Below are 20,100 nucleotides of genomic sequence, written 5' to 3' on the forward strand. Positions count from 1 at the left end.
GGTCCATATCCTTTCCTTAGGAAGGTGTGCTAAACACTGATTAATGTAACATAAAAAATACTATACATATTTATATATTTTCCTATTGTATTGCGGTGACACTTTCATAAACTTTTCTATACTCCTCTAATTGGGCTATATAACAGTAAATATTAAAGTATCAGCATAACAGTGATCAACAATACTGATAAGCCTGACACTATTTATTATTATTAAAAATAATAAGGTCATATCGTAACATAGTCTCGGAGGTAAGAAGTGGATTATCCTTCACCCGACAAATTCAGTCAATTGAGTGTTGTTACAATAAATTGTTACCATATGAACTACATGCTATCAGTATCAGTTTTGTTAAATTTTATTTTCATCTTGCAGACACAAACTTGAAGCACAGAAAGAAGCACTTTTAATGCTTATACAATTTTTGGTAACGCTTTAGATTACAACCCGCAAAGAACTACGTAAGTAAACTAAAGTTACAGTGTATGTTTCGTATTTATATTGTACCTACGTGTAAGTATAAGGGAGCAATATGTTACGTTTGGGTAATAACGGGGTAGCAAACAGATATACAAATAATTTATAATGGAATTACTTAAAAATTTAACAGGTACCTGTTCTATTAAATCGTAAGTTTGGTGTATCTATACGCAAGCTTTTTAAAATTACTGGGAAATTATACTCTTGTTCCATGTAGTTACAGGGTAAGTGTGCCCTCTGCGGGCTGTAAATTAAAGTGGCGATTGTTCCCCCCTTGTTCAAGGAAGTTACAGGGTAGGTACAATACATAAACACACAATCTGAAAATATATCTAAAAAAAAATTTATAGTCGCTAATCCCACTTCTACCTCTAAACCTAACGTTAACTATGACTGAACAGTAATAAAAATATAAAAAACAGGAAAGTGCAATCACAATCATTTATTTATTGCAAAAATGTCAACAGCCATACAAAAAAGTAATCCAAATAACGATGCGTTTGCAGCCGCAGTCCTCTCTGGCGGAATACAGTAGGTTTGAGGTGCAGTAGGATCAGAGCAGAATTTAAATTGTTAATCGCTGAAAATATTATCCAGATTATTGTCTTGATCCACTCCTCGAAGGCGCCCGCGCGTCATTCCAACACATCTCACCAGAAAGACGGCATGTCGTAATCTGTGACGAATGCAGACGAGAGCCAATGAACGTCCGATTTTCCTGTCGCAAAATGCACTTTAGCACGGGTTTATGGCTGTTGCTGCTGGACTCGCTGCTAGAGATGGAGATGAAGATCGCCGGACAAAGCCTTGAATTTGGTTCTGGTCCTCGTAAATCGTATGGATTCTGAAGATCTGGGTTACAGCACACAAATAAAATTGTTTAATTTGTAATTATGATGCGTGTTCGGTGTATTTTATGGTTCTATTGTTAGTCACATCATGTTGGAGAAAACGCCTTTGTGTTCCACCACGGCAAACGAAGTTAATATTACATGAATGATTAAACGATTGCAGAAATATTATCTATTTTAAGGGTTTACCGTGTAGTCATGATAACATTATGTAGACCTATTCTTGGAAACGAGCTGGCAACAGAAATCACACAGAACAGAATGAAATGTTATAATTTCATATTAAGTAAACGTTAAATGTTTAGATGATGTAAATATGTCAGTATTGTACATTTAGTGTCTGTAAAAATGTAAATAAATGTACATTTTGTAGAACCACATTTTACGTCGCGTTGTTATATGTATTGTACCCTGTAACTTCGTTGAACAAGAGGGGAACAATCGCCACTTTAATTTACAGCCCAATTTTAAAAATCTTACGTATAGATACACCAAACGTACGATTTAATAGAACAGGTACCTGTTAAGTTTTTAAGTAATCCCATTGTAAATTATTTGTAGGATATCTGTTTGCTACCCCGTTATTACCCAAACGTAACATATTGCTCCCTTATACTTACACGTAGGTACAATATAAATACGAAACATACACTGTAACTTTAGTTTACTTACGCAGTGCTGTGCAGGTTGTATATCTGGTTGTTACTCTCTATTACCAAATATAACATATTGTTCCCTTATACCTACATGTACGTTCTTTATAGGTACACTATAATTACAGAAACATACACCGTAAATTCAGTTTACTTACGTAGTTCTTTGCGGGTTGTAATCTAAAGCGTTACCCAATTTTTTTGTCATTCTAGTGTAACAAGCAACAACAGCAACAATGCAAGTTCAAATGATAGGAAACAACTTTGTTTGCATTTCCTTTTCTTGAATGGGTATAATACTGTAAGAACTAGAATAGACAAACACAGCAGAATAAGATCTTAAGATGTCATATTGTACAGTCAAACCAAAATTTTATAGAAAGATATGTAAAGGATTACAATCAACCAAAAATTCAGACAACTGTTAGTATGACAATATTTATACAATTATCAATATTTTGTTGGCCAATTACCAAGCAAAGCTTAATTTTGTTCAGTCTGTGGTGTAAGAAGGTCATATTAGCAATCAAAGAAAAAACACAGAACTAAACAAAATATGGTCAGGTTGAAGTGTCCGAATTTTTTTTATCAATTTTACTGGCAGTCCACTGTATGAAGACTTTTTGGGTATGTCAGAGTTGACTTTATATATATATATATATATATATATATATATATATATATATATATATACATTATCCCTCAAACAGTAGATTATAAACTGTTAATAGCAGAGTATAAATAGTATATTCTATACAGAGATAAAATGATAAGCTACAAAGGGAGATAAAACTGTACTAGTAGCACTTTATTAAACTGTCCTACATAGGACCAACATCATCCAGATAGTCGTCTGCGAAGTTGAGCATCTGCTGTAGAGCAGTGAGCAGCAGGACGTCACAGTTGAGCTCCAGCTCCAGCTCCTGACTGTAGTTCTTCACCGGTAACACACAAGACACCGGCACACCCAACCGAGAGCTCACCTCCTGAACCTGCACAGACAAAACATCTCACTCAACATCTCAGTCCTGTAGAAACAGACCATGTGATCATGTGACCACGTCTCACCTTTGACTTGATGTAGGAGCTGACATAAAGGCTTTGAAGATCTTTCTCCACCTCAGGACATGCTTCATCTACTTTTGTCATCAAAACCATCTGGGGAATGGCTGAAATGTGAAAATAATGTGTTAGTCTCTAGATTATAATTAATCTTTGATGCATCTAAAAGTGCTGTTACCTTACTTACCAAGTGAGTTGACTTTTCTGCGTATGGTGGTGAGTTTTTCCTGTAGTTTGTCAGACATGAGGGAGATTTTGGTGGTGTCTATCACGTACACCACACAGTGGATCTTCTCCTGTAGAGATGCAGGTCTGGAGGCCTTTTGCTCATTGGGTTGAAACGTTGAGGTGGGGTTGAACTGAATCAAGAGGATTTAGCATGAAACAAACATCATTCTTACTTCAACCTTCATTCATTTTGGAGATGAGTGCACTTACTTTATAGCGGTCTGGTATGTGACCTTGAAGAATGCTGCTGATGTCCTCAATATCCAGTCCTGCACCTGATTGCTCCTCCAGTCCCATGGTGTCACACAACACAAATGGCAATGGCTTTCCCTCACGACCATCTTTCACTGGATATGTGCGAAACTACCAACCAAGAAGAGAATCACATCAAGAGCTCAAGTCATCCAGAGACGTTCCTTGAGCTCTACTATAATCTCACTGAATCCGTACCTGTGTGGTGAGACTAGTGCCTGCAGATCCTGACATGGCTTTGCTGGTAATGCGGCCCATGAAGATGGAGTTGATGGAGTTGAAGAAACTGGATTTTCCAGCACCTACAGGACCGATCATTAGGATTCTGATTTGACTCACAGACGTCATTATGGGTTTATATTTCCTGATCATGTCCATGAGCTCTGCCCTTCGTCTACAACAGAGATCACAATTCTATTTTTGTACAATACTCTTTGAAATCAGAACCAAAATTAAGTGAAAACTTACTTAGCTGTCCACAGAACGTTCCTCCATGGCTTTATTTTGGCACTGATCTGAGGAACTGGATTTTTAAAAAAAAGTTTTATTACACAGCTTGACGGTGACGTTAATAGCAGTACATTTCAAAAGAACAAACTAATAGATGTAAATAATTTACTATACACAACTACAGTAAGTGACAGTAACATTGTTTTTTGATAATTGACTTACTTTGTTCCACTTTGTACACCTCGCATTCACTTAGCTGAGTATCATTCCCATATAGTGTGGCAGGATGAAAATTGAATGCTTTAACCCTTGCTCTAAAATATAAATCTCTTCCTTGATCATACACAACTGGTTGGTTGTTGTAACAAAAGTAGAATTGTTCACCAAAGTTGGGCCCTCCAGCATCATCATAACGTGCATAACAGTCACTGCTACAGTTGAAGCGAACAGGGGCTCCTCCTTGAAAACTGAACATGAAAGACGTCTCATCAGTAATCTGTTGCCCACTTTGAGCATAATCTACACTAGTGTATCCACCAAACGTGTAGCCTGAACGGTTGTAGGCTACAAGTAAAGTGGGACCCTGACGGTCACATCGCTGATGGAAGGCAGAAGCTTGATATCCATGAACTGAAGCTTTGTAGAGAAGAGTGAGTTTTACATTCCCCATTAAGCCACAGAGCTGCTTTCTTTGCTTTTCTGTTAAATTAGAAGTGAGTAGAGCCATGCTGAGAATATTTGGCAGCATTGTATGCATCTTTTACGCCTAGACAAAAACACAGATATGAATTAAAGATCTTTTAGGTACGCAAAAAATACAAATTTAATTTTCTTTGTTGTTGCTTTTTTTAAACATTGTAACATTTCGATGTTAACATTATTTTCTAACGTGGCAGATGAAGCTCCCCACTAAACATTGGACGTCGGATAGACGTGCAGATCATGTCTATATTGGGTCCGTCGGTCAGGGTCACGTCACTACGACGTCACATTGCGCAGTGGGTCAGGGTGGAGCCACATGAACAAGCCTTACCATAAGGCTAGTGACGCCTTTCAGAAAGTAGACCATTTAACTAGAATTGAAACTGAAAGGTACGACAAAGAATAAATGACTAAATTAATATCTTATTAAAAACAGGCTTTAATTTCATCGCTGCAATTTAATAACAATTTGTTAAAAGTTAAACACAATCTGAGAAACGGACTTTTTTGTGTTTAGCATGACCAATAAACTGTGTTAAAATCTGGAACAGTAACACTGAATATTTACCTTTGATATACATATAGACTATGAAGCTTACCTTTTACAGTGCGTAAAACGGTGAAATGCTCTTCGCACAAGATGACAAATTAGCCTGCGAGAGTATTTCAAGCTGGTCTTTTCCTTATAACCACAGTCAGAGATGACAACTGAAATTACATTTCGACATTGACCCACACGCGCTACAAACAAGGATATAGCTATAATTTCTCTGTTTACATAGGTACGTCAGCTCCAGATTGGGGTACTGTTTTGACACCAAACCTTAAAAAATCGTTAGAGTATGAATAAGTATGTAGCGCTTTTTTATCCCTTAATACAGAGACAGCGCCCTGAGTTCGTTTCACTTACTGTGTTTCACTCCGTTTACCGTCCGACAATGAGAGCAAGATGTGTCGGAGTCCCACTGGATGCACACGAACTCGGAAACATGTCCCCAATCTTCTCTGCAGTCTTTAGATCCTGTTGACACTGCTGTTGGTCGAGTTTGTTTTTCTTCTTCCTCTGTTAAGCACAATAATCGGCAGGTTCGGGTTTTTTAAAGGGGTGTTGTCTCTAGACCTCCTATTATAACTTTCTGGAATAGCTGTGTTGATGGTTTGATATGACATAAAATCTGGAAACTACCTCATAAATATTTAGTCACAAATAAAGTAAAATAAATTTAAATAAATACTATCCCTGTAACTATTTCCTTGCAAACAGATTTAACTGTGATATTGATACAGCTGCACACTTTGTGGTCTGCACACAGAAACGTTTTTTCATTTATTTTAGAGTTGTCCTTAGTCGATTTTTGGTCGGATTTCTACTCATTTGTTAGAGATCATATCATGCCCAGCTTTCAACTTTGTTTTGAAAATGTTTTGTTTGTTTCACTTACGACATGTCATTCCATAAGGAGGATTATTTGATTAATCTGTTACTTTTGCTGGCGAAGTTTAGTATACATAAATGCAAGTTTGGTGATTATAAACCATGCATTGTTTTTCATTTTGAAATCAGAAGTTAAGCAGTACCTAAAATCTATTTACAATTTGACAAACAAGAAAGCTGTTAAATGTATTAATGTATGTAAACATTCTCATGTTTTAATGTAATTTTCTTAATTTTTTTTTTAATTTAATTTTATTATTTTTTCCTTCTAATTCGTTGTAATTTTGTATCTCCTTTTCTTTGTGTTCACCTCCTGGCTACTGTAAAATGCACAATTTAATTAATTATTTTTTAATCGAATCTCTCAACATTTTACAACAGTAGCCAGGTGGTGAAGATAAGAAAAAAGAAACTAAATTACAATGTCACTCGCAATGGCCACCTGCACTCTCAGCTACCTGCAACATCACTCACAATCCACACAAATGGTGCATGTTGCCAGTGGAGACAAGATGCTGTGGTGGTTAAACAATTAACTAATTTAGCATAACATACAGGGTCCTGCAAGTCAGCTGTAGGAGATAAAAACAAGACCCACAAATCCGTGGCCACAGAACAGCAGAATATGAGCGAATATGAACATGAAGCAGAATATGAACGAGAGAATATGAAGTCTCTCCTTAAGCGTTTTCCTCCCGTAGAAAACCATTAACACTTAATATGGCTTAATGTATTAAGATGCAATTAAAAGATATTCGATATAAAGTTTATTAATATAATGTATATGTAGGCTATATAGTGTTGATATGATATATAGATGATAAAGACTAAACTCAATATGCTCCTATTCATTATTAAAACAACTACACACAAGCAGGTGAGCCCAGAATAAACACAACGCCGGAAGTTCCAAAAAGAATAATCTCTACAGCTCTTTTATATCATTGTCTTTTGTTTATATTGGTTTTCTATGGGAGGAAAACGGAGAAGGGCCTGGCTGCAGACATGCACTTGCATTTTCAGACACCTGCACTCTCAGACTCCTGAACTTCAGTCTGACGTCACTTGCAGTCTGTTTTATTTTATTTTATTTATTTATTTATTTTTTAAATTGAATCTCTCAACATTTTACAACAGTAGCCAGGTGGTGAAGACAAGAAAAAAGAAACTAAATTACAATGTCACTCGCCACGGCCACTTGCACTCTCTACTACCTGCCACGTCACTTGCAATCCACACAAATCGTGCGTGTTGCCTGTGGAGACACGACGCTGTGGTGGTTAAATGATTAAAACTAATTTAAAAGCAAAATGTACAGGGTCCTGCAAGTCATCTGTAGGAGATAAAGACAAGACCCGCAAATCCATGGCCACATGTAGCACCAGTAGCTCACGGAGTGCAACCATTTGACATCATTGAAATAATGGCGCCCCTCATAGTCCAAAATATGTATAAAACAATGTGGATTTTTAAGTAACTTAAATCTTTCATGGGTTTTCTATATTTAATGCGCCCCCATAGTCCAAAATATGTAACCCATGAAGTATAATGCTCTGTTGTATTTTTTTTCTTGCTCCTAATACTAACAAGATTTTGTATTAGTATTTTGTAGTTGTATTGAATTAAATTCATTTAGATTTAAGACTTTTCTTAAATATAAATATATCAGTTATTAAACTGAACATGTTAAAGCACAAAGTTGTTACAAGCACCCCCACGTCTATTAGGCTACTTAAGTTTTGTATTACTGGACCTTTAAGACCATTGTGGTTTAGAGTCAACGTCAGTGTTGTAAAAAAAAATCTCCAAGAGATGAATGATTTTATTGTGATGTTTTATATAACAGTATGACCGTCACGCCAAAGCAAGCCATGCTGTCAAACCTAAATGGACTTCTTTGTCTTGGATCTAAAGACCAAAAGAACGTTTCAAGGTTTCTTGTTCTGCAAAACGTAAGTGACAAAGCTAGTTTTTAGTCAACAGCAACTCTCTGAGCAATGCACGCAGTACTGTACAGTACAGTAAGTTTTTTACCGAGTGTTTATCTTCCACCAAAAGGTTATTGAATAGCAATGAATCAAACATTGAATTTTAATTGGAACAAAGTTAACTTTTCAGTGTTTATTCGGTGTTCAGTGTTTATTTTGATTTTTTTGCCATGACAGAGGTGTTCATATTTATATACAGGCTAGCCTTTTGAACTGGTATAGAAAAAAACTACAAATTTCATGTTTGTAGTCTTAATGGTGTTTTAAATGACTGGATATGTATATTAAAATCTTTATTTAAAACTAAAGTTAAAAATCCATTAAGTCAATTGATTGGAATCTAAAACTTCTGGAACTTCTTCCCAAAACTCCACCCACACACGAGTGCACAGACTCGTTCTTGAGAAGAACAACAGCTGCTTAAAGCCCCCATTCAAAAAGAACACAAGAACAGAACATACATGCACCTGAACAGAACATAACAGACTTTTTAAAATTATTTTCTATTTCTTTTGGCACAGATGCAAAAAGCCAAAGTTAGAAAAGTCAGCACAGAGACCCTCACTTCTAACTTACCTGAAGAGCGAAGAGAACAACTTTGTGCCTCACTAGGAAATGTGGAACTGACTCTTCTCTACAAAGCTTCAGTTCATGGATATAAAGCTTCTGCCTTCCATAAGCGATGTGACCGTCGGGGCCCCACTTTACTTGTAGCCTACAACCGTTCAGGCTACATCTTTGGTGGATACACCAGTGTAGATTATGCTCGAAGTGGCCAGGAAATTACAGATGAGGAAGTTTTCCTGTTCAGCTTTAAAAGTGGAACCTCTAGCTACATCAAAATTAACAGTGGATATAATGCACGTTATGATGATGCCAATGGGCCAAACTTTGGTCAGCAGTTGTACTTTTGTCACAACAACCAACCAGTTGTGTATCATCAAGGAGGGCATGCATTCAGCATCAATACTTCATCAATGTATGGCGATGACACTCAGCTGAGTGAATGTGAGGTGTATAAAGTGGGTAAGTCAGTCATCAGCTTTATTACAGTTTCATGTATTTTACACAAAATAATCTAACTCAGCTTATTTAATGTCATTAAGACATTCATATGTTTGTTCAACAATTCCCAGAGCCTGAAGTCAGTGTTGAGGAGAAACCATGGAGGAATGTTTTATGGACACCTGAGTATGTTTTTTCTTTATCTCTCTTTTGCTAATTTCCTATGCTAATCTGAAATAATAAAACTGATCTGTGTTGTAGACGAAGAGCAGAGCTCATTGGATTGATCCAGAACCACAAACCACTGATGACGTCTGTGAGTCAAGTCAGAATCCTAATGATTGGTCCTGTAGGTGCTGGAAAATCCAGTTTCTTTAACTCCATCAACTCCATCTTCACTGGTCATGTGACTAGTAAAGCCATGTCAGGATCTGCAGGCACAAGTTTAACTGTACAGGTACAGAATTTAGCAGGATTTTAGAACTTGATTTTTGAACAAAAAACAACAAATGTCCCACAGTGATTTCCTGTTTGCTGGTAGTTTCGCACATATCCAGTGAAAGACGGTCGTGAGGGAAAGCCGTTGCCATTTGTGTTGTGTGACACCATGGGACTGGAGGAGCAATCAGGTGCAGGACTGGACATTGAGGACATCAGCAGCATTCTTCAAGGTCACGTACCAGACCGCTATAAAGTAAGTGCACAGGTTCACATTTTTGGGTTTGGAAATGTATATTTATTAGTTTCTATTATTCTCAATTCAGTTCAACCCCATGGCACCGTTTCAACCTGACGAGCAAAAGGCCTCCAGACCTGCATCTCTACAGGAGAAGATCCACTGTGTGGTGTACGTGATAGACGCCACCAAAATCTCCATCATGTCTGACAAACTACAGGAAAAACTTGCTTCCATACGCAGAAAAGTGAACTCACTGGGTGAGTGAACATATTTACACCAATCTTGTGACGAATACAAAGAAGTCTGTACATGTGACGTGCCTTTAAACATACCTCAACAATTTCAGGCATTACTCAGATCGTCTTGATGACCAAAGTAGATGAAGCATGTCCTCTAGTGGAGGAAAATCTTCAAAGCCTTTACGTCAGTTCCTACATCAAGTCAAAGGTGAGACGTGGTCACATGATCACATGGTCTGTTTCTACAGGACTGAGATGTTGAGTGAGATGTTGTTTTGTCTGTGCAGGTTCAGGAGGTGAGCTCTCGGTTGGGTGTGCCGGTGTCTTGTGTGTTACCGGTGAAGAACTACAGTCAGGAGCTGGAGCTGGAGCTCAACTGTGACGTCCTGCTACTCACCGCTCTACAGCAGATGCTTCGCTTTGCAGACGACTATTTTGATGATATACGTTCTGTGGAGGGCAACCCTAAATAAAGTTCTTTCTCAGTACTGCTGACGACAGATTAGAAAAAGGCCAAATCAAAAGCACTGCGATTCATTTACATAACGTAAACACAAATTCTCTGTCATTTGCTTTTATGCAGAAACATTCTCTACTCTTATGGTATAGCATTTCATTGAGCTACAAAAAAGTTTACTTTTTATTTTTAATATTAAGCATACACTTACATCAGTACACTTGGTTTTAAAACTTTCACTCAGTTTGTGTAATTTCTCTGTACTTTTACTTTTTTGCTTCAATCATGGTGTATAATAAAGGATTGTAAATTCTTCATTTTTGTTATTATGTCCTGTGATTTTATGATCTGTATGAGGACTAATAAAGTTTGACTGTTTTATACGCTTGGCAATAAGGTAAAAAAATAATGTAGCACTGATTGTTTAAATAGACTAGTTAACATAAAAATATAATTAGTTATACTTTTAATAAACTAATGAAAATCTGGTTCCCACCTTATATATAAGGATATATTGTTACATTCCTGTGCCATGATTAGGTTTAAAGTATAACACTAGAATGACATAAATATAGGCATTAAAAAAGAGCTTCTTTACAAAAAAAAGACAATTGTTTGATTCTGTCCCTCAAGTTTCTTTCAAAACTGTGCAAGATTAAAATAAAAATAAACAATTGAACACTTTGACTAAACAATTATTTTTTTTATTACTTTTACAAAGAAAATATATTTAATAACCTATTTTAAAGTTTCTAAATCATTAAAAATGCGTTTATTTAATTAATTCGTTTTCAACAAAACACATTCGTTGGAATCGAACAATAGCATTTAAAGCCATGACGGTGCTTATTTACCTGAATGCTAAAATCGTTTAGTTTAATACATACTAACTTTACAGAAACCCAATCACAGAACGGATTAAGCTGAGAAAAAGGTGCTGCGTACATGACACTGTAGAACCGTCGACGCACGTTTTACAGACGAAGGAAACTGCTGGAGTTGGGTCTGTGATATACGAAGAGTTTTTCATTGTTTTGCGCCACCAAGGTAATCTTCTTAGACGATATAGATATGGTATATTCAATATTCTGGACAAATATGATACATTTTGAAAGTAGACAAGCAATTCAATCGCAATTTTTTCCCCAAAATGGCAGCTATTGGGCAAAGTGAGCCAAAAGCTGTAGGTTAAACTCAGCCAGGATTGGACCTAACCTCACCATATTAAATATCTTAAGTATAAACTGGTATTTTAATGTGATATCACACAACTAGTTTAGTTTATCACATGCATACATTTTCTGATAAAAAGCAGACGATGCTTTTCGTTATATTATAATCATATCTTTCCATCTGTAGTGTCTAATGGACTGTTCGACATTGCAGAAGAGCTACCATGCCAAAAATATTTGTTAGTTAATTTACTCAACAAACTCTCTGTTTTGGTTTGGGAAAGTTACAATTTTAGTGTTCAACATATTGTTTCATAAAGGCAAACCATTAGAGACTGCAATTTAAACTTCATTTGGCTGGTTTTATGTTGTTTAGGTGTTAGTTTTAAGGAAAAAAATAAGACAGCTTGTAAAAGTAAACTTGATTATTAGTTTTTTTAAAAAAGGTAAATTATCTCTCAAACTTCACATGGGTTTCAATCAGATTGAGTCAGATGGTCATTTTACACCCAGATGGTTCATCTTACCCATTGATTCGGGTCAATTTACCCCTAACTTGGAGCAGACTGACCCACAGGAACACTTTTTTTAATAAGAAGCCATATTTTTAGAACCCTTTGTCATAGATACATTCAGATCATTTAAATTGATAGGAAACTTCCTGAAATTACTTTAAACGCTTTCATTGTACTTCTGCCTTATGTTCCCTTGTCATGAAGACCACATCTATTAAAAATGGCTCATCTTACCCCACTCTCCGGCGTTAATTAATCTTTGATGTTTATTTATAAACAATCCATTCATCCATTTTTTATACTATTGTCTTATGTAATACATGTCTTTTTGTCTTTTTGTTAAAGATGAATAAAAAAACGTTGGGAAAGCTCAGCATGGATTCGCTCGCTTCTAAATTAACAGAAGGGGAAACAGAACAGCTTTATGGCTTGCTGGGGAATGTGGAACTGTCTCTTCTCTACAAAGCTTCAGTTCATGGATATCAAGCTTCTGCCTTTCACCAGCGATGTGACCTTCAGGGTCCCACTTTACTTGTAGCCTTCAACCGTTCAGGCTACATCTTTGGTGGATACACCAGTGTAGATTACGCTCAAAGTGGCCGGCATATTACAGATAAAAAGGCTTTCCTGTTCAGTTTTGAAGAAGAAATGCTGCTCTGCAATAAAGTGAAAAGTGGACATTTTGCACGTTTTGATGATAATAAAGGGCCCAACTTTGGTCAACAGTTGTACTTTTGCTACAACAACCAGCCAGTTGTGTATCATCAAAGAGGGAATGCATTCAGTTTTGATGCTGAGACAGTGTATGGAAACAACACTGAGCTGATTGAATGTGAGGTGTACAAAGTCCAACACAGTAAGTTGATTGTCAGAAAAATGTTTATGCCTCACTGTATTTTTTTTTTTACATATATGTAGTTGTGTTTCTTTTATAATTTGTATTTAATATTTCCCAGTCCTTCAGGTCATGGAGAAACCATGGAGGAACATTCTGTGGACAGCTGAGTATGTTTCCACTAATTGGTCTTCAAAGAGTTGCAGATTTTATGCAATAATCTGCAAAATAAAGTTTTGTTTCTTTTTATAGTCGAAGAGCACAGCTCATGGAAAAGATCAGGGATCAGAAACCCCTGACGACATCTGTCAGTCGCTTTCGAATCCTCATGATTGGTCCTGTAGGTGCTGGAAAATCCAGTTTCTTCAACTCCATCAACTCCATCTTCATGGGCCGCATTACCAGCAAAGCCATGTCGGGATCTACAGGCACTAGTCTCACCACACAGGTACAGATTCAGTGAGAAGTTTAAGGAACGTTTCTTGATGACAGGTCTTGATGTGATTCTCTTCTTGGTTGGTAGTTTCGCACATATCCAGTGAAAGACGGTCGTGAGGGAAAGCTGTTGCCATTTGTGTTGTGTGACACCATGGGACTGGAGGAGCAATCAGGTGCAGGACTGGATATTGAGGACATCAGCAGCATTCTTCAAGGTCACATACCAGACCGCTATAAAGTAAGTGCATTAAGATGGTCCAGTTATCTCCAAAATGAGTTTATGTATGATTTGAAGGCTCAGATTGTTGTTGTTCTTTAATATACTTCATCTTAAATATTCTTGATTCAGTTCAACCCCATCACCCCATTTCAACCTGATGAGCAAAAGACCTCCAGACAGGAGAAGATCCACTGTGTGGTGTACGTGATAGACGCCACCAAAATTTCCCTGATGTCTGAAAAACTACAGGAAAAGCTCACCACCATACGCAGAAAAGTGAACTCACTGGGTAAGTAAGGCAACAGCATTTGTAGATATATCAAAGATAATATTTATAGATAATATTTATATTTAAGAATTATAATTTAGTGACTAACACATTATTTACACATTTCAGCCATTCCCCAGATGGTTTTGATGTCAAAAGTAGATGAAGCATGTCCTGAGGTGGAGAAAGATCTTCAAAGCCTTTATGTCAGCTCCTACATCAAGTCAAAGGTGAGACGTGGTCACATGATCACATGGTCTGTTTCTACAGGACTGAGATGTTGAGTGAGATGTTGTTTTGTCTGTGCAGGTTCAGGAGGTGAGCTCTCGGTTGGGTGTGCCGGTGTCTTGTGTGTTACCGGTGAAGAACTACAGTCAGGAGCTGGAGCTGGAGCTCAACTGTGACGTCCTGCTGCTCACCGCTCTACAGCAGATGCTCAACTTCGCAGACGACTATCTGGATGATGTCTGTCCCATGGAGGAGGACCAACCTAAATAAAGCGCTGTCTATTATAGATGGGGATATTCACCTCTTGATCAGCACAAATAAGACATCTTAAGTTAGAAGATTGTTATTCAGTTCTGTTTACCTGATTTTTCATAAAAATTCATTCAAGAAAATGCAAACAAGGTACTTATTAGCTGCTTGTTTATGGTTGTTCCATGATTAGATTTATTGGTTATAGCAAGAATTATGTGTTAGGACTGCAAATTAAAAAACATGGAGAATATAATATGCTTAAACTGCATAAGCATTATTCAAAAAAGGCTTCTTTTGCTAAATGGGCCATTTTTTTTGGTTGTGTTAAAGTGTAAAGGTTTCTTTCAAAAGTTAAAATAAAACTGAACGATTGATACACGTCAATTACTTTAATTATTTCCATATCTCTGTAATACTACTACTCTCTGACTGGCTGTATCTTAAAGTTTCAGCAGCTTTTGATGGCATGTGTTTGTGTACTGAGGTAGGCTACCTCACGAAACTGATTTCAGACAGACTTCTGAGACGCGAAAATGGTGAAAAAAACCAGCATATGCTGGTTAGGTAGGTTTTGATGCTGGTTTAAGATGGTCCTTTGCTGGTTAATGCTGGTCCTTAGCTGGTTTAAGCTGGTCCTTTGCTGGTCATGTTGCTGGTCAAGGACCAGCATGAACCAGCAAAGGACCAGCTTAAACCAGCATCCCAGCATCAAAACATACCTACCAGCATATGCTGTTTTTTTCGCCAGGGAGGGATGGTAAATATGACATTGTTTTCTCTTCTGACTGCCCATATCAGTCTAGCTCATTTTTTTTTCCTTAGATTGAAAGTCATAAAAAGACTATCGTGTAGTTTTTCTTTTGCTATTTGAGCAAATGGGAATGCAAAAAAATATTAGTGGTACTCTCCCATTCACTGCTGTCGATTTTACCCAACTATGACGACTTCCGCTATGAGAAACCCAGAAATGTGAGAAAGGTCCCATCCCAGGTTTTTTCAGCTTTCGGACTCCACTAGGTGGCTAAACTGTCTACCTTCCTGAATTACAGCGGTGATAACACGAGTTCATTCGTTGTCTCGTTCACAGAGAAAGCGGACTGTGAAAGGTAAGCTATGGGGTCGAAATAAATATTACAGAAATTTGGAAGCATTTCACATTTTATTAAATAGTTAACAATCATGTAAGAATAAGTACACGCAACGTGCTATCAATTTCAAACGTCATTCGCCGATTGAGTTCAGCTTTTAATAAACGCGGTAATTTTGACCTAATTAGCCTAAACGTTTTACACAAATAAATGAACTTTAAAATACCCTGTATCTTAAACCATGAGATAATAAGCTCATATTAGTGTGGCCTGATAAATCTGTTTTAATATCTCCATCAAGCGGGTCGCCTCACGCGAACCGCCATGTTGATGATCTCACATGGTACTACACGCTTTACTATTCTTATAACTCGTTATGTGACACTGTTTTCTTTTATGGAAGACATTTAGCATGGTTAACTGAGGCAAGAGCGTTTCACAATGGCATCGGTAAGTGAAAACTTGTGAATGATTTTAATATTCAACCCACTAAGTGTCAGCATTTTATAATAAATAATTTAATTTTTATCTTTCACAGATGTATCGGTCTGTTGCATTCGGATCTCAAGAGCCTACGGCTGCTCCCTTCACTTGTAAATTAACAGAAGGGAAAAGTAAGCGCCTCCGTGCCTTGCTGGGGAGTGTGAAACTGACTCTTCTCTACAAAGCTTCAGTTCATGGATATCAAGCTTCTGCCTTCCACCAGCGATGTGACCGTCAGGGTCCCACTTTACTTGTAGCCTACAACCGTTCAGGCTACATCTTTGGTGGATACACCAGTGTGGATTATTTTCGATGTGGGCAGTATATTACAGATAGGGAAGCTTTTCTGTTCAGCTTTCAAGGCAAGATTCCTGTGTGCATCAAAATTAACAGTGGACATTTTGCACGTCTCGATGACGCTGGAGGGCCCAACTTTGGTCAGCAGCTGTACTTTTGCTACAACAACCAACCAGTTGTGTATCATCAAAGAGGGAATGCATTCAGTTTTAATTCAGTAACAATGTATGGGAACGACACACAGCTGACTGAATGTGAGGTGTACAAAGTGAAGCAGAGTAAGTTAGTCTTCAGAAAAATATTCATGTGATTTTATATATTCTAGTATATATTGTATTAATATTAGGGCTGCAACGATTAATCGCACGATGTCGTGAGGCGCGTTTAGTCAATGAAGCCGGTACTTTGATTAGTAGTAAAGCTCCATCACGTGCGTTCAGCTGGAGCGGCAAGTAATACACAGAGCCGTAAAGCACCACAGATTTTGGCGTAGCTTGTCAGTGATGTGATGGAGCTTTACTACTAATCAAAGTACCGGCCTCATTGACTAAACGCGCCTCACGACATCGTGCGATTAATCGTTGCAGCCCTAATTAATATTAATTTTGATTGCCAGTGCCTCAGACCAGTGGCATAAACAAGCAATGGAGGAATGTTCTGTGGACAGCTAAGTATGTTTCAACTTAAATAATGTTTTTCTCATCCGCTGTTGCCGATTTCACAAAATAAATGTGCTCTGTGTTGTAGTCGAAGAGCACAACTCATGGCATTCATCAGGAACCATAAACCCCTGATGACGTCTATGAGTCGGGTCAGAATCCTAATGATCGGTCCTGTAGGTGCTGGAAAATCCAGTTTCTTCAACTCCATCAACTCCATCTTCATGGGCCGCATTACCAGCAAAGCCATGTCGGGATCTGCAGGCACTAGTCTCACCACACAGGTACAGAATTAAAAGGACTAACACAGTTGTACTCTGGGATGTCAGGACTTGTCTTGGTTTACAACCGTTATCTCTTTTAGTTTCGCGCATACCCGGTTGTTGACCATCATGAGAGAAGGCTGTTGCCATTCGTCTTGTGTGACACAATGGGACTCGAGGAGCAATCACGTGCAGGACTGGATATTGAGGACATCAGCAGCATTCTTCAAGGCCACGTACCAGACCGCTATAAAGTAAGATGGTTCACATATCTCCAAAATGGCTTTGAGTATGATGGTTTGTCTAATGTATAGCTGTTCTTGATTTCTCTAAATTTAAGTTCAACCCCATGGCCCCGTTTCAACACAAGGAGCAAAGGGTCTACAGACCTGCATCTCTACAGGAGAAGATCCACTGTGTGGCGTACGTGATAGACGCCACCAAAATCTCCCTCATGTCCAGCAAACTAGAGGAAAAACTTGCTTCCATACGCCGAAGAGTAAACATGCTAAGTAAAATAACATTACACTACAACTCAATTTGTAAGTTGCTTTGGATAAAGCTATCTGATAAATTAATGTAAAATGTTGTATTGATTTACCATCTGGTAGGCATTCCACAGATTGTCTTGATGACCAAAGTAGATGAAGCATGTCCTCTAGTGGAGAAGGACCTTCAAAACATCTATCTCAGCTCCTACATCAAGACGAAGGTGAGATGTGGTCACATGATCACATGAGCTGTTCATACATGACTGAGTGAGATGGTGCTTTGTCTGTGCAGGTTCAGGAGGTGAGCTCTCGGTTGGGTGTGCCGGTGTCTTGTGTGTTACCGGTGAAGAACTACAGTCAGGAGCTGGAGCTGGAGCTCAACTGTGACGTCCTGCTTCTCACCGCTGTACAGCAGATGCTCAACTTTGCAGACGACTATCTGGATGATGTTGGTCGAGTGGAGTACGACGACTTTCTATAAATCACTGCGGGTGGAAAGTTTTCTTTTGAAGCTGTTAACACTAATGTTTTTTGTTTACTGATTGCCAATGAGTGATTGCATCTATGATGCTCTGTTGTTGTATATTTCTTTGTTTCTATGCTAAAAAGTTTGGACATTTTGTAAAGTATAATTGTTAAATTATAAGTTATTAAATTGAGCATATGTTAAAGCAAAACGCGTTTTGGCCATCCCTGGTCTCCTATTCCTTTATGTGTGAAACTTTTACGAGGGTGAAATTACTGGATGTGCCTTTAAATACATTGTGGTTCAATGTTACTGTTGTAAACAAAAATTTAAAAAGCGTTTAATGCTCGTTGCCTCTGCTAACAAGTCAAACAAAATACAGTATTACTCTGGCTGTGACTAAAGAACTATTCGGACAGAGCTAGTTTTCTTTTCCAGGGTTTCACAGATGTACTTTGCGATTTTAATCTTGTGCAAATCCGCTGTTTTTTTTTTTTTTTCTCACACAACCTCTGTAAAAATTCCAGAGCAAATTAGTGTTTTTCAAATATAGCCCCAATTTAGTCCAATTGATTAACCCTAAAAGAAAATGGTTCAAAAATCACTCATTTTTTTTAATGTTTAAAACAGTTTGGAAAATATTGATTAGTGTGTTTAGTTCACCCCAAATTTTTTACAGTTTTAAGTTTTTTTTCATTGTAAACTTTTTTTGGGGGGGGGAGGGAGGTGCAAAATCTATCAATTGATGCCGAATTGACTCTGCACGATCACTTCGGCGTTTGGTAAATGTCTTTGCATTATTTGTATTTATTTATTTATATATCTATCTAGTTACATTTTATGAACATTGTTTCCATCTTATATGTGATTTTTTTATTAATATACATTTTGGATTTTACTTTACGAACGTTACTAACTATAAGTAATATCTCAGTTTCTAGTAAGGATCAGGTGACAGGAGAGATCTGCGTGAGGGCGACATGTTTCAGGTCGATGAGAAAGTCAGAGAAGCCGCATAGTTTGGGAGTAGGAGGACTTCAGTCAAGACAATCAAGACTTTAGCTAAGCACAGTTAACCTTTTAAATAGAGATGCACCGATCGACCTGTTTTGTGCCAGATGTTGCTTGTGCAGCCTGCCTTGCCACAGCAGAACTGTTTTGTGTCTCCCTGCAACACAGCGGTGTTTCGTTACTGAATAAATCCACGCTTTTGAACGAATCAAGTGAGTCAGTGATTCAGTAATCCATTCATAAAGGCAGTTGCTTGCCTCGTTTCTGAATGAATCAGCTGTTTGAACGAATCTGTTGAACTCACTTATTCAAACTGCCACCTACTGGTTTGGTTTCAATTTATTTTCATTTCATTGCCTACAGGTGTAGAAAACACACAAACTAACAAACAAAAACAGAAGACAAATAATAATTTCTATATTGTATTTACACAACACTGTACAGGAAATGTTTAACACTATCAAAGTTATTTATATTTACATATTTACATTTCTGCATTATAAATGTTCAGTTATATGTATATGTTTACTGCAGTACAAATGTTCGAAGTTATTTAGTTGTGTACATGTTTACAGTACTGCAGTGCAAAAGTTCAACGTTATGTATATTTACATGTTTACAGGCAACATTGTATAAAATATACATGTTTATATTATTTATTACGAAAATAAATATAAAATCATCAATCTCCAACAAATGTTATCTTGACTTTAATCCTTGGCCCAAGCTTTCACTAAGGGGCCATTCTGGTCATTACTATAATGTATAACTATATAATACTATATTGTAATACTTAAATTATGAATCGCTGTCAAATTAATCGTATGAAAGCGTTTTACCGCTAGTATACTTCGCTATAGAACGCGCTATGCGGAAGTAAATAGGCTGACCGAGATTCTACAGGAAATACGTCAGCAGCGTTCGTGCATAGAG

At 37.5% G+C, this 20,100-nt stretch overlaps 3 protein-coding genes across 11 annotated transcripts; 2 read left to right on the forward strand and 1 right to left on the reverse strand.

The window, feature by feature from the left end:
• Nucleotides 1-2,408: 2,408 nt before the first annotated feature.
• LOC127154022 (interferon-induced protein 44-like) lies at nucleotides 2,409-5,754 on the reverse strand. 7 transcript variants are annotated; one of them, XM_051095394.1, is made up of 9 exons: nucleotides 5,589-5,754; nucleotides 5,465-5,501; nucleotides 4,199-5,386; nucleotides 3,995-4,049; nucleotides 3,725-3,920; nucleotides 3,485-3,637; nucleotides 3,234-3,405; nucleotides 3,053-3,153; nucleotides 2,409-2,976 (listed from the first exon to the last, which is right to left on the reverse strand). In XM_051095394.1, exons 3-9 carry the CDS (start codon nucleotides 4,731-4,733, stop codon nucleotides 2,806-2,808), a joined length of 1,383 nt encoding a protein of 460 aa, XP_050951351.1. In that variant the 5' UTR covers nucleotides 4,734-5,386; nucleotides 5,465-5,501; nucleotides 5,589-5,754; the 3' UTR covers nucleotides 2,409-2,805. The 7 variants fall into 7 exon arrangements, with proteins under 7 accessions (XP_050951351.1, XP_050951352.1, XP_050951353.1 ...); XM_051095395.1 differs by having other exon boundaries at nucleotides 4,199-4,742; nucleotides 5,278-5,386; nucleotides 5,465-5,754; XM_051095396.1 differs by lacking the exon at nucleotides 5,465-5,501 and having other exon boundaries at nucleotides 4,199-4,742.
• Nucleotides 5,755-7,972: 2,218 nt separating this feature from the next.
• Nucleotides 7,973-14,776, forward strand: LOC127154017 (interferon-induced protein 44-like). 3 transcript variants are annotated; one of them, XM_051095376.1, is made up of 9 exons: nucleotides 7,973-8,065; nucleotides 8,623-9,127; nucleotides 9,238-9,292; nucleotides 9,368-9,459; nucleotides 13,348-13,451; nucleotides 13,527-13,679; nucleotides 13,791-13,950; nucleotides 14,059-14,159; nucleotides 14,239-14,776. In XM_051095376.1, the coding sequence occupies exons 1-9, from the start codon at nucleotides 7,985-7,987 to the stop codon at nucleotides 14,425-14,427; spliced, it is 1,440 nt and encodes a 479-aa protein (XP_050951333.1). In that variant the 5' UTR covers nucleotides 7,973-7,984; the 3' UTR covers nucleotides 14,428-14,776. The 3 variants fall into 3 exon arrangements, with proteins under 3 accessions (XP_050951333.1, XP_050951331.1, XP_050951334.1); XM_051095374.1 differs by lacking the exons at nucleotides 13,348-13,451; nucleotides 13,527-13,679; nucleotides 13,791-13,950; nucleotides 14,059-14,159; nucleotides 14,239-14,776 and adding exons at nucleotides 9,648-9,800; nucleotides 9,871-10,042; nucleotides 10,132-10,232; nucleotides 10,312-10,842 and having other exon boundaries at nucleotides 9,368-9,563; XM_051095377.1 differs by lacking the exons at nucleotides 7,973-8,065; nucleotides 8,623-9,127; nucleotides 9,238-9,292; nucleotides 9,368-9,459 and adding exons at nucleotides 11,414-11,528; nucleotides 12,514-13,024; nucleotides 13,125-13,173 and having other exon boundaries at nucleotides 13,256-13,451.
• A 624-nt stretch (nucleotides 14,777-15,400) lies between these two features.
• Nucleotides 15,401-18,380, forward strand: LOC127154021 (interferon-induced protein 44-like). The gene is made up of 9 exons (XM_051095390.1): nucleotides 15,401-15,515; nucleotides 15,901-15,947; nucleotides 16,036-16,555; nucleotides 16,894-16,948; nucleotides 17,025-17,220; nucleotides 17,301-17,453; nucleotides 17,540-17,711; nucleotides 17,811-17,911; nucleotides 17,983-18,380. Exons 2-9 carry the CDS (start codon nucleotides 15,939-15,941, stop codon nucleotides 18,169-18,171), a joined length of 1,395 nt encoding a protein of 464 aa, XP_050951347.1. The 5' UTR covers nucleotides 15,401-15,515; nucleotides 15,901-15,938; the 3' UTR covers nucleotides 18,172-18,380.
• The last annotated feature ends 1,720 nt before the right edge of the window (nucleotides 18,381-20,100 follow it).

Source organism: Labeo rohita, chromosome 22 (assembly GCF_022985175.1).
Source record: "Labeo rohita strain BAU-BD-2019 chromosome 22, IGBB_LRoh.1.0, whole genome shotgun sequence".
Classification (NCBI taxonomy): Eukaryota; Metazoa; Chordata; class Actinopteri; order Cypriniformes; family Cyprinidae; genus Labeo; species Labeo rohita.

Bases quoted from the DNA above. Each gene is read 5' to 3' on its own strand.
- LOC127154021 (XM_051095390.1), top strand. The intron at 16,556-16,893 runs GTAAGTTAGTCT...TTTGATTGCCAG, and splicing joins GGTGTACAAAGTGAAGCAGA to TGCCTCAGACCAGTGGCATA. The intron at 16,949-17,024 runs GTATGTTTCAAC...TCTGTGTTGTAG, and splicing joins AATGTTCTGTGGACAGCTAA to TCGAAGAGCACAACTCATGG.
- LOC127154022 (XM_051095396.1), bottom strand. From the start codon at position 4,733: ATGCATACAATGCTGCCAAATATTCTCAGCATGGCTCTACTCACTTCT. The intron at 3,921-3,994 runs GTAAGTTTTCAC...TCTCTGTTGTAG, and splicing joins AACGTTCTGTGGACAGCTAA to ACGAAGGGCAGAGCTCATGG. The intron at 2,977-3,052 runs GTGAGACGTGGT...TTGTCTGTGCAG, and splicing joins GCTCCTACATCAAGTCAAAG to GTTCAGGAGGTGAGCTCTCG.
- LOC127154017 (XM_051095374.1), top strand. From the start codon at position 7,985: ATGCTGTCAAACCTAAATGGACTTCTTTGTCTTGGATCTAAAGACCAA. The intron at 8,066-8,622 runs GTAAGTGACAAA...CTTTTGGCACAG, and splicing joins GGTTTCTTGTTCTGCAAAAC to ATGCAAAAAGCCAAAGTTAG. The intron at 9,293-9,367 runs GTATGTTTTTTC...TCTGTGTTGTAG, and splicing joins AATGTTTTATGGACACCTGA to ACGAAGAGCAGAGCTCATTG.